The sequence below is a fragment of the Durio zibethinus genome, chromosome 2 (assembly GCF_047325235.1).
Source record: "Durio zibethinus cultivar Kanyao isolate XHJ-2024 chromosome 2, ASM4732523v1, whole genome shotgun sequence".
NCBI classification, from domain to species: domain Eukaryota; kingdom Viridiplantae; phylum Streptophyta; class Magnoliopsida; order Malvales; family Malvaceae; genus Durio; species Durio zibethinus.
In genome coordinates, this window is record NC_143163.1 from 3,732,510 (window position 1) to 3,744,323 (window position 11,814).

At 32.1% G+C, this 11,814-nt stretch overlaps 1 protein-coding gene across 1 annotated transcript; it reads right to left on the reverse strand.

Moving 5' to 3' along the window:
- Positions 1-362: 362 nt before the first annotated feature.
- On the reverse strand, positions 363-3,417 carry LOC111308899 (ubiquitin-like domain-containing CTD phosphatase). The gene is made up of 7 exons (XM_089746473.1): positions 3,101-3,417; positions 2,589-2,733; positions 1,874-1,988; positions 1,730-1,793; positions 1,282-1,447; positions 864-1,163; positions 363-648 (listed from the first exon to the last, which is right to left on the reverse strand). Exons 1-6 carry the CDS (start codon positions 3,373-3,375, stop codon positions 918-920), a joined length of 1,011 nt encoding a protein of 336 aa, XP_089602599.1. The 5' UTR covers positions 3,376-3,417; the 3' UTR covers positions 363-648; positions 864-917.
- Positions 3,418-11,814: the final 8,397 nt, after the last annotated feature.

The window sequence follows — 11,814 nt, forward strand, 5'->3', positions numbered from 1 at the left end:
GACTTGAGAAACCAATGTATCTCAATCTCATTCAGATTTTATTTTGCCAGAATCGCACTGAGATTAAGCTTTTTATTCTTTAATATATAAATATTAGTAAATGACAAATATATAACATTTAACATCCGTATTTATCATTTTACTAAATTTAATCCAGTAAAACTCAAGTTGCTCAAGTAAGTTATGAACCAAGGTTGAACATGAAAAATAAAACTCGGTTGAAATCAAATTGATGCTTAAGTTTTCGAATCAAGCTATATTCAAATTTAATACTTTTTCGATCCAACTCAGCTTAATTACTAAAGGAGAACAAGATATCTGCCAGCTGAATTTTAAATTGCACGTAAAGCAAGACAAAAAAGTTGGCTAAGCTAGGTCTCATTAAGAAAACAGGTCTCTTCTTCAAACTTCAAAAGGTCGCATAGAGTAATAACGATGAAAGTGTTACAAAAGGCAACTTCAATATCTCGTACCAGTGATAGTCTCTAAGAATCAGTTTCATTATGTATTTATATATATATAAAAGAAGAACTAACGCCAAATAAAATGACATCCATGGCTTCAACTTCAAGTGGCTGCCACGCCCTGATGAAGGAGGAGCATCAAAGGCTAGCATTTAACAGTGTCACAGCCCAATATTTGAGATCCCTGAAAAGAAGGCAGATACTTGTTAGGAATATATAAATATATTGAATTACCAAGCAGAAAAAGATGGCAATTTTGTTTGGGACAATAAAAAGTGTCTTCATTCAAAAATCTTGCTCTTGAAGCGACAACTTAGAGCAATTTATACCTACAAGAAGGGGAAAAAGCAAGTATTTGAAGAAATGATGAGGTATTAATAAACAACATGAGATTTATACCTCAAAAGAGTGAACATTATTAACACATGAAATTTCTCTGCGTGTCAATGTACGTCAGGCATGCCTGCGTCTTTTGGCACTGTCCTCAGTGAATAACTGCCAATTACTATGGTCAAGGGCACTCAAGTCATCGAGATCTGCAATGGCTAACAAGTACTGGGTGAGCTTTACAAGCTCTTGGTCAGTGTCTCTGTTTGCATGAGCTTTCCTGAATGGCTTAATTGTCAAACCATTCTGTGGGTTCATCACAAAATTTCTTCGCAGATCATCAAACATTACAGTGTTCTTTGAATTGTAAAACTGCAAATAAATAAAGAAAACACAAGTCAGTCGTCCTGCTGTTACTCATCCACTTGAATGACACACAACAATCTAAAGAAACAAGCAAAGCAACAGCAAATTTGGTTTTATTATATACTTCAGGAAACTGAGCCCAAATCAAACCAAGTGGTTTGCAATCAAAGATTCTACGAGAATCTGATTGAACAGTGATCATTGCTAAATGGTCTAGGAGGGCTGTGATCTTGTAGTTTGGATTGTTAAGTACTCCAAGCTGTCCCATCTTCAATTCAACCCATTTCATGCTGAAGAAAAAGAAATTGACAAACTTTAGAAAGATGGGGAATATTATATACACAAAACTTATAGCATGCACATGCACACACCCAGATAACCAAAAGAACAGATAGCATCTGTTGTGACGACGATGAGAAATCCTATTAGATAAAAGCATGACATATAATAACTTTTAAGCCTAGTGACAATTCTGACATGAATGTACAAATTATAAAATTGAAGAATGTTTTAGTAACAGTAAACATATTCTGTCATGGAAAACAATTAAAGAAAAATGATAAAAACCTCACTTGGTCGCAGACCAAATCATGATATCATACTCTGCGTAAGCAGCTGTAAGAAACTCGTGAAGATCTGCAAAAAGCATCTTCAGCATTAGCTCCTATCAAAACATACCAAATATATAAAGTATAAATGAGAAACAATAGACTTACAAGGCCGCATGAGTTGAAGTGGATTCTCAGCTGTGGACCGGTGATCAAATAAAGTATAGTCAATATCCAAAACAAGCAGTTTCTTTCCTTTACGGCATGGAGCTTTCAGTTCAATCTAGATTTAAAACATCAAGAGAAATATCATCAACAACTTTTATGCCAGAGAGTTTTTAAAAAAGGCACAATATCAACTAGCCCGTATAGCTTTTAAATATCAAATGAAAGACCTCCTAAATATGGAAATTAAAATTTCAAGAATCACTTGGTGTTGAGAAATACATACGGACAAACATGTGAAGTCAAAGCCATTGGTAAGAACAGGTTATACCCAACTCTCAGCAGAATCAAACTTAACAATGTATGATACCCTTTTTCCTAATGCAAATAATGAAGGATACCCATTTGAAGACCACAAATTTATTCCTTTTCATCAAACAATTTCACATATCCCTCTTACATAAACTGATGCTCCAGCATTTTCTATTGCCAAAACAAAATAGAAGCACAAGAAGCTTGAATGAAGCACAAAAACTACTTTCCAGACGTGAAATTCATTAAAACTCAACTAAGAAAGACCATTTTGAAGATTGAAGGACATAAAACACCCTGGAACAAAGACGAGGAAATGTCCAAAACTTTTAGACATGGTTCACATAACATTGCTTCCCTTAAACTTTGCATGGTAATCATACATGTATCAAGAAGAGATTCTAACCTTATATTGATCTATGCGTCTCTTAAGTTTCTGCTTGTTAACCTCTTTATCTTTAATGTCAACAGCTTCATCTTGGCCAAGTTCAAAGTCATCAATAATCTCGGGAGTCTCAACTGGATCAACAATTATATCATCTTCGACAGTGCTGGATATCCAAAATACCAATGTTTGTTATTAATACCATGAATCTATAAATACACGGCATTAATTAGAATATTACAAATTAAAGAATTTTATGGCAAAAAAAAAAAAAGGGAAGACAACCCTAATACACAAAATGCATACAACAGAAACACCAGAAATTCAAAGGTTATTAGTATTTCACAATAACATGATAGCTTTGATTAATTATGAGAATTAGACAGTTCCAAACAGTTAAAAATTTCCATAAATGCTCTTCACAAAAGAAATTTTGGGTACCCAAATTTTATAACAAAATAAGAAACCCTAAAAAACCAAACTTGATATTATAAAAAAATGAAAAAAAAAATGGTTAGAGAGAGTAAGAGTACCCAATCATGGTCATTTTGACAGAGGATTTGAGGGGAAGTTGGGAGAGCAAAAAGGAGTCATCAGAGAGTTTGTTGCCGATTTTGGGGTAAAGAAGCTTCTGTCTTTTGGGTAAAACGTTGGTGAGTTGGCAGATTCTTCGTTTCAACTCGGCAACTGAGTCATCGCCACAAACTTGAACCGTGTACTCTTTACCGCTCCATTTTATTGTCAGTGTCAGCTCCTCCTCCGTCACCGAAGAAGATGCACTGGCAGTGGCAGCGGCGTCGGCGGCCATTTTTTACTTGTTTGTGTCGAATTAGGTGCCCTTCTGATTTCGCTCTCTTATTACTTTCTATTTTTCAATTCGGACAGAACCCAATAAGGAAAGATGGGTCATCTTATTTGGGCCACTCTCCCCTTTTCTAGCTTCTTTGGGCTTTAGAATTTTCTGGGGGAATTGGCCCATAAGTCTAAGTGGATCTTTAAGCCGAAATTTTACTTTCATCGATAAGAAAATTTCTACTAATAATGTGGAATTTTATATAAAATTATGCCGTATCATTTCATTCAACTGTGCATGATTTTTTTTATTCAAAGAGAAAAATTAACCATTTCTTCTCCAAACTAATAAAAAAAAACGATTTAATAAGATTGTAAAATGTAACATTCATTCTCCCGTATTCCTGCTTGATATTTCATAGTTGCTCGTATTTTATTTCATATTATGAAAAATTAGATGGAATAAGTGTCGTCAGAATTGGATCGATTAGACGAGAAACTAACGGCTTTTTGTTTAAGAAACAGAAAAACCAACCTTTCAAGAACCAATCAAAGTTCGATTAAACCGGATTTGATCATTCTTGCCCATTTTTATTATTTCAAAATATTTTACAAATATATCGATTATTTTTTTGAATCAGTTAAAATATTATTAAAATTAATATTTTTAAATTATGAGTTTGAAAGAATTTACGTGTATAATATATTTTTTAATCAAATAAAAATAAAAATAAAAATAGATTAAGAACTTAAAAAAAATTATTTTGCATGTGTTGAATTCTTATCCTTTTAGAGTTTTATTAATGTATTAACAGCAAGTCAAATATATTTATTTGTTATATAATAGATATTTAAAACAAATAATGCATCTAAAGCATAATTAATGGTTGTTATTGAACAAAACAATTGAATTGGCTGGAACGAAAACTAGACATCCAATCTGTTCAACCTCCTCTTATGTTATTACAACCTTTGATGGAAACATAAGAGTTCTTTCCCAAATTAACATCTTGAGATAATTTTAGTATTTCAAGACAACTCCGTCAAAATTGTGTCCTAATGAAAGAATTATTGTTTCTATAGTAAAAAAACTTATAATGATCACTACATTTGAGTACAAAAGAATCATTATCCATCAAAAAAAATTTTAGGGATTATCGAACCGGATTAGTACATTCCTTATTTAAAAATAGTTGTTAATGTTGTTATTTGTTAACACGAATCCATATTCGATATTAGTACCATTTTCTCCTTTTGGGATAAGTGACATTGACGTTGTTTCATATGCAAAAACAACCTTTCAAATAATTGTTGATACAGTTAAAATCAGGAGTCCCCTCGCACGCTGGATTGGCTTCAATTCTCCTAAAATTTAGTCCATAAACAAGAACCTCGAGGAGTTTGGGTATAAAAATGACTGTCGCGCGAGACAGCAATTGAATCTGTCGTTCAATATGCGTTGCCTTGCGACAAAGTTGTTTTAAGTTGTGTTTTTGTAACAAAAGAAATGTTGAAAGATAAAGACAGAATGACCAATGAAAAGGACGAGTAATAATTTAAAGACGATGGATGAGAATAAAACTTGGCATACTCTCCACATCTTTAATTAATTTTTCTTTCCATGGGCCCTCAATTATGCTAGAACTTTTTTGATTTGCTTGAAAATATCAAGAAGAAAAAAAAAAAAATCCAGTCTCAACTCACGCGATTACATCTGTTAGTTAGACCGAGCTGGCGCTTCAAGCTTCAAGGGATTCTCCCTCTATATTTATAGACCATCAACTCCAATCTTTTCTCGCTACCCTGTAAGTACAATTGACCAGCCGAGCATCTTCAGCTATGGAACTTTTCATCAAAGTTCTCACAAAAATCGACGTTGACAGAAGATTCTTATTTCCAGATGGCTGCTTATCTGCTTTACCATGGTCCGAAGGGTTGCATGGAATAACGTTGCAGGTTAAGGATGATGTCGGAATCTTATGGAACTTTAGTTGCGTAAAACGATCCGGGGCTGTCCAAAAAATGGTTATTGTTTCCGGTTGGTTCCAATTTGTCCAAAGTAAAGACCTCCATTCAGGTGATATTGTCAGTCTTTCCAGGGAGGATGACATGTTTACTGGGGCGGCACAGTACAAAATTGAAGTAAAGAAGAGTAATACTTCAAGTTCTGTAAATAGAAAAGAAATTTTGGCTTAAGCTCAAACTCACCTTTTTGGTTTGTAAGCGTTACTCGTTTATTTTGTACAAAGAGAAGAGCTTTTTTAATCTTTTCATCATTGTCTTTTTACCCAACAAGTGCTACTGCCCTGTTTTCCCCTGTTTTCTTCCATAGCTGATAGCCATTACAGTTCCGGGGTTTAGGGTATCTAAATCTGCGTAACAACATTATAGGCATTCTTAATATCAATATTCTGGAAAAACCCAGATTCAGTTTCTGTTCTGAAGAAAAATGTAGAGTGCTTTTTTATTTTTGTGAGAGTGGCAGAGTAATCCCCTGCAATCCTGCATTTTCTCTGGTTCTTAAATCAATAATGTACTACTAGTATTAATCATCAAATTGTTAATCCCTCTACTGTTCGTTGATGAACTGGAAAAATATTCCAAAAACCAAACAAGATATAGGTGAAAACAAATAAAAAACCAAAATTTTTGGTTCATAAAATTCTCCAGAAGGGACTTATTTTTCTTCTCTAGCTTCTTACTAGGAATTCTGTCGCCGATCATTGTTGATCTTTTCTAAAACCACGTGTCATATGAAAAAAGTGAATTGTTTATTCATAGCGCCACCAAGATTCTTGCTGATTAAGCTAAGAGTTGATATAAAAAGCAGCAACAATCAATCACTCTTTTCCAATAGAAGAAATAAAAAAAAAAAGTGAAACAAAAAATGTTAACAAGTACTACTCGTTCGACAACAACCGAATTCAAGGATTGGTCGTAGGTAAACTGCGGGTATCGTTAAGGCTAACTTGTGGCTGTCCTTTAGCCGCCCGATCCAGATAGTTCCGTTGTCAGTTTGTTGGGCATGCGCACGTCATTTTTTGAATATTTTATTATTAGTTCGTTAAAGTCAAACTACCGGATTATCTTATTTAGTTGTCGGCCATCAACTAACTCAATCTTCTTAGTGGGAATATTTCGAGTATATTTATTATAATAAAATTAATTAATTATAATTTAATATTGTGTAAAGTTAATGAAAAATTATATGGAATTTTTATTTTTACGTGATAGATTTTTATATAAATTTTTATTATAATTATTTAATTATAATATTGTAATAAAAAATTTATATGTATCAATTGGAATTAGTAAAAGTCAAATACTTTACTTATAAAGTTTGGGTTTGATTTTTTTAACTAATAATTTGTTTTAATAGACGATTTATAAATTTAATATAAAATTTTTTTAAAATTTGTAATCTATTTTTATTTTGAACCGGTAAAACCTATTTTCACTCTAAACTTTTTTTTGACAAAAAAAAATTTGTATGTGATATGTTTTATTTTTTTTACGTAGTTTCAATTGATCAAATAAAGTAAGAATACATTAAATTTGAAATTTAATTCAATAATTTTACACAATTATTTTTAAAATATAACATTCAATAACTTTAAATTTTAAATATTATTATCAACAATCTCTTCATTTATTCTTAATTCCCAAACTGTGATTTAAAAAAAAAAAAAAGTTTCATATCCTTTATTTGTTGGTAAATAAATAAACAAACAAAATCATTCTGGTAGTGAAAAAGTTGAAACATAGAATGAATCTAGAAGGCTAATATGGCAAATATTTATTTGAGGATGAGAAAATGAACTTTCGTCATCTCATATTTTGTGGTAGGCTCATTAATTTCCATGCTTTTGCCCGAATCAAACTGATCGATTCAGATTTTCATTAATAGTACTTTTTTTTTTAATTCGTTGCACAATTGTCTTTACGAAAACACAAAAAGTCCAACTATATCTTAGTGAAACTGATGTTTTCGGTTATAAACCTCGCGGCAAGTCGTGTCGTTGTCAGTTCACTTTTGGTGAAACTTTTTGTATGCTTTAATCATTGTAATAAAACTGACAAGTACCTACCGATAGCATTGACTATGAACATTGGTTTCCACTAGAAAAAAGCCTCTTTTGCGTCGAACACCTGTCTTGTCTGCCTTAATTTTGTGCTTCTAGATTTCTATGGTTTGTTCATTTGTAACTTTTCACCAAAAAAAAAAATAGTGAGATAGTGATAGGCAATGGATTTTATTTCTGCTAACATCCGCAGCATGCGCCCCTGATGGCGATATTGTATTGCCTTTAACGCGCGACAGAATAACCCGTCGGGAGGTTTTGAAAGAGAAAGCGTACGCCAGCGGCCCGAATATTTAAAAACTTAGAGTTCTTTTTGATGATGATCTCATCTTGCCTGCGTAGTTGATGATCTCTAAAACCATGAATGTTTTCAACTAATCATCACTTTCCTAAATGAACGATAGCAACCCAACAAATTTAATTTTCCAAGGCAGTGGCGTACGATTTCTCTTTCAAAACCTCGCGAAAGGTTATTCTGTCGCGCGTTAAAACGATACAATATCGCAATCAGGGGCACGTGCTGCAGACGATAGTACAAATAAAATCCATTGCGGACAAAAAAAAAAGAATTAAAAAATCCACGGCCTATCACTGTCTCGCCAATTTCTTTTTCTTGTGCAAAAGCTATAAATGAACAAAGAGAAAGAAATCTAGAAGAACAAAAAGTTAAGGCAGACAAGACAAGGGTTCGAAGAAAAAACGAGTTTTCTAGTGGAAAGCAATCTTACTAGTCAATCCCATAAAGTGATGATAGAGTTAAAAACATTTATGGCCGCCAGCAGCGGCCTTTATTCTTTTTTCAGATTCTTCTTTGTCAGCTGACAGTGCTTCAAGTGATTGTTTAATATAAATGAATAAAATCCAATATCCAATTGTTTATATCCTTAATTAATCCACATAAAGGTTGAAAATCTAGTGCATATTTCATTTTAATTAACAACTATATCCTTCATTCAATTTGATTATTGTTATTATCTTTTCAAATAAAAATTTGTAATTAATTTTTGTTTTTAGCAGTGTTGTCAAGATTGGATTGAACCATCCATTTGAATTAAGAAATTATGGTTAGTCTAGTTTTTGAAATTGGAAAAACGAATGTTCATCTAACCGATCAAAATCCAGTTAAATCTGATTGGATCATATTGGATTGATCATATTTGATTGGATTTTGATTAATTTTGATTATTTAAATTAATAATTATTCTTGAACAATATTTTGGTAAATAGTAGGATTTGGACCTGTCATTTTAGAGTTTCATTAATGTATTAATGATTAAGTTAAATGTGTTTATTTATCAAATAATGTATTAAATTATTTCATTTTGCTAACTAATGTCTTTACCGCTAGTTGAATTGGACATTCAACTGGTTCAAATTGGTATTATTAAAACAATGGTGACTATAGTACCATACAATTGATTTTATTTTATCACGCATTAAACACTAAACTTTAATTATGATGTGAAAATTGTAGCAAGCACTTGATCATGAAAAGCACCTTTTTCTCTCTATCTTCTTGTCGGATGATATCACATTCTCTTTCTTTGTTTTTTATGTCGAAAGCTCCCATTTCACATTTGAGCTGATATCCCCTCCCTTTTTTAGTGCCACACTTGTTTGGTCCACATGTAATGTTGTCATCAGAATTTAAGAAAATGTCCCAACCTCTGTACTTATAGACTGCATTTAATAATTCATAATTCATTGTATGGTGCTCACGTGATCAATCAAGTGTCTAATTTCTCCAGAAAATCAGGCCCCTGCTCCAGAAATAAAAACAAAAAGCACTTTTTTTTTTATGTATGTAGATAGAATCTGAGTCTAAGGGCAAATTTTATTCTTCTTTATTATTATTTACACATTGTAATCCTATTTAAGACGCATATCATATCACTTCTTTACCTCTCTTCATCTCTAGTCTCAACTTCTGCTACAGTCTGCAACAATGCAATTTTTCTCCAAAAAACTATCGAAGACTGACGTCAATGTCAGGCTATCCTTTCCAATGAAGTTTCTAAATGATTTTGAATTCCCTGAAGGGAAAGATAAGGTAGAATTTCACGTCACGGATAGCAACCAAAAATCATGGAAATTTGGCCTGTCCAGAAGGAACAAAGCTCGTCACTCCCACCCGAAGCCGGTTCTTTCTTCAGGTTGGCGTGCGTATGTTCAAGCAAAGGGACTGAAAAAGGATGATATGATCATTCTTTTCAAGGAGAAAAACAAAGTTACGAAACCAAGATTCAAAATTCAAGCACAGAGAAAAGCCTCCAAACCCGTCAAACTGTTCGGCAAGGAGATCGAGCGTTGGGTTGACGTTGAGGAGTTGAAGCCAGAGGTTGCTGTTTGAATTCTATGCATCAATTACGTGAACAGCTGCCTTACTCTATCTTAATTATATAGATATATAATTTAGTCTCTATCTTGATTATATAGAACTCGACCTGTATGTCTATCTCTTTACTAATTATAAGGAAGGGTACTTTATTTTCATTCATTTTTCTTAGAAACTAGTTTTGTTTTCCTACTCGATTTAGTCTTCCAACTTGATAATTTGAGACCCTAAAGGCTAAATAGATGGAGACATGCAAACATGGTTAAGTTCAATTAATTGGCCAAAAAAATTGTCCGTAAAATGATTTGTATCTATGTAATCAACTTAATTTTTAAATTGTAATACTATAGTATTATATTTCACCTTTGCTGTGATATTGTTTACGTACTTAATTAATTATTAATACTATAAATGGATGTGATAATTTTTGTATATATAACTTGTAATTTTTTTAAAATATCTTTTTTCATAGACAACAAAGAAAAACTAAAATGATAAAAATACAGAAAAGAAAATAAAAAAAATTAAATTAAGATGATGCCGATTAATGATTCTCCGTACAAGAATAATTTGGATAATCGTTCGAGAACCGTGAGAGTATATGGATGAAAGGTTGGTACCTCTTCCAATTTGCTGTTGGTACGGACGATCGTTTTATGCTTTTTTTAATTGTACTACTATGCTATAAAGCTTTATTTTTGGAATATATACAATTTGATGACCTAATCAATTGTAAGCAACTCTTATTCTATCTATCTCTTAAAAATTAATTAATTACATAATTTATTGATTATTTTTTAAATTAGTTGACATGTTATTAAAATAAATATTTAAAAATTACGAGTTTAAGATAATTTAAGAGTATAATATTCTCTTCAATCATATATGTAATACGATAAGAAGAATTTAAAAGTAAATTAAAAATTAAAAAAAAATAACTATACAACTTTTTAAAAGCTTTGATTTTAGGCCAACTAAATCTACTACATAAATTAATATGGTAAAAAAGTATTTTTATTGAATTTAGGACTTAATTTAATTGATTTATAATGATATTTATTAAATTTAAGGTTAAAATTTCAACATCTGAATTTTTTTTTATTTTCAAATTATGATAATTTTTGTACTAAAAAGATATTCCTACTTAATGAAATATGTTGCTGAAGGTCTAATAAAAACTACATCATGGTTAAATGAAAGCAAAATAAATCTAATCAAGAGAAGATGAGATTATTGCGCCTGAAGCAATAATCACAATAATACAGAAGCAATAGACAACAATCAATAATCAAGTACGCAAGAAAAATAAAGCACACCAAGATTTACGTGAAAAATCCTCCAGTGTAGAGGGAAAAAAACAACGGGCCACCAGAAAAATCTTCACTATCAAATAATAGTTATACAAAGTTCTTCTATAGCTAAAACTAAAGCTAATCAACAACTAGAGAAACAATTGGAGAAATCTCATCAAATAAGTGACTCAACAAATACACCCTGGATTTGTTCCTAGAGAGCTTCAAATCCGATCTTCACCGTTCAGAATGTAGAACTCTGAATCATAAACCTCCTGACAAGATTCCAACTCAATCGGATCACGAATCGACTTCCGTTCAACCAACTCTCCTTTCTCTTTTTTCTCTCTCTGCTTTTCTTGGCTTTTCTTTTTTCTCTGCTTGGTTTTCGACACACACCTAAAATAATTCCACCTCTTTTTTATTAAGTAGCTAGGGCTCTGTGTAAAATAAAATATCAAGGCCCATGGCCTTTACTTGGTCCAAAACCACTTACATGGGACTGAACCGCATTTTCCTAACAATCTCTCCCTTCAGCCCCATTAGGAGGAGATTCATCACCATAACAGTTTCATTTGGAACTTACCTTGGCCAGGGAACTCATTTCGGTCAAGTTACTACAAAGCTCAAGCTTTTTCTTGGGAAGTATCTTAGTCAACATATCTACTATATTCTTATCAGTATGGACTTTCTTCAATAATATCTGTTGTTCTTTAATCACTGAATGTAACCAATGATATCTAACA

Bases quoted from the DNA above. Each gene is read 5' to 3' on its own strand.
- LOC111308899 (XM_089746473.1), bottom strand. From the start codon at position 3,375: ATGGCCGCCGACGCCGCTGCCACTGCCAGTGCATCTTCTTCGGTGACG. The intron at 1,989-2,588 runs GTTAGAATCTCT...TTTTAAATCTAG, and splicing joins GACGCATAGATCAATATAAG to ATTGAACTGAAAGCTCCATG. The intron at 1,164-1,281 runs GTATATAATAAA...ATTTATTTGCAG, and splicing joins TTTGGGCTCAGTTTCCTGAA to TTTTACAATTCAAAGAACAC.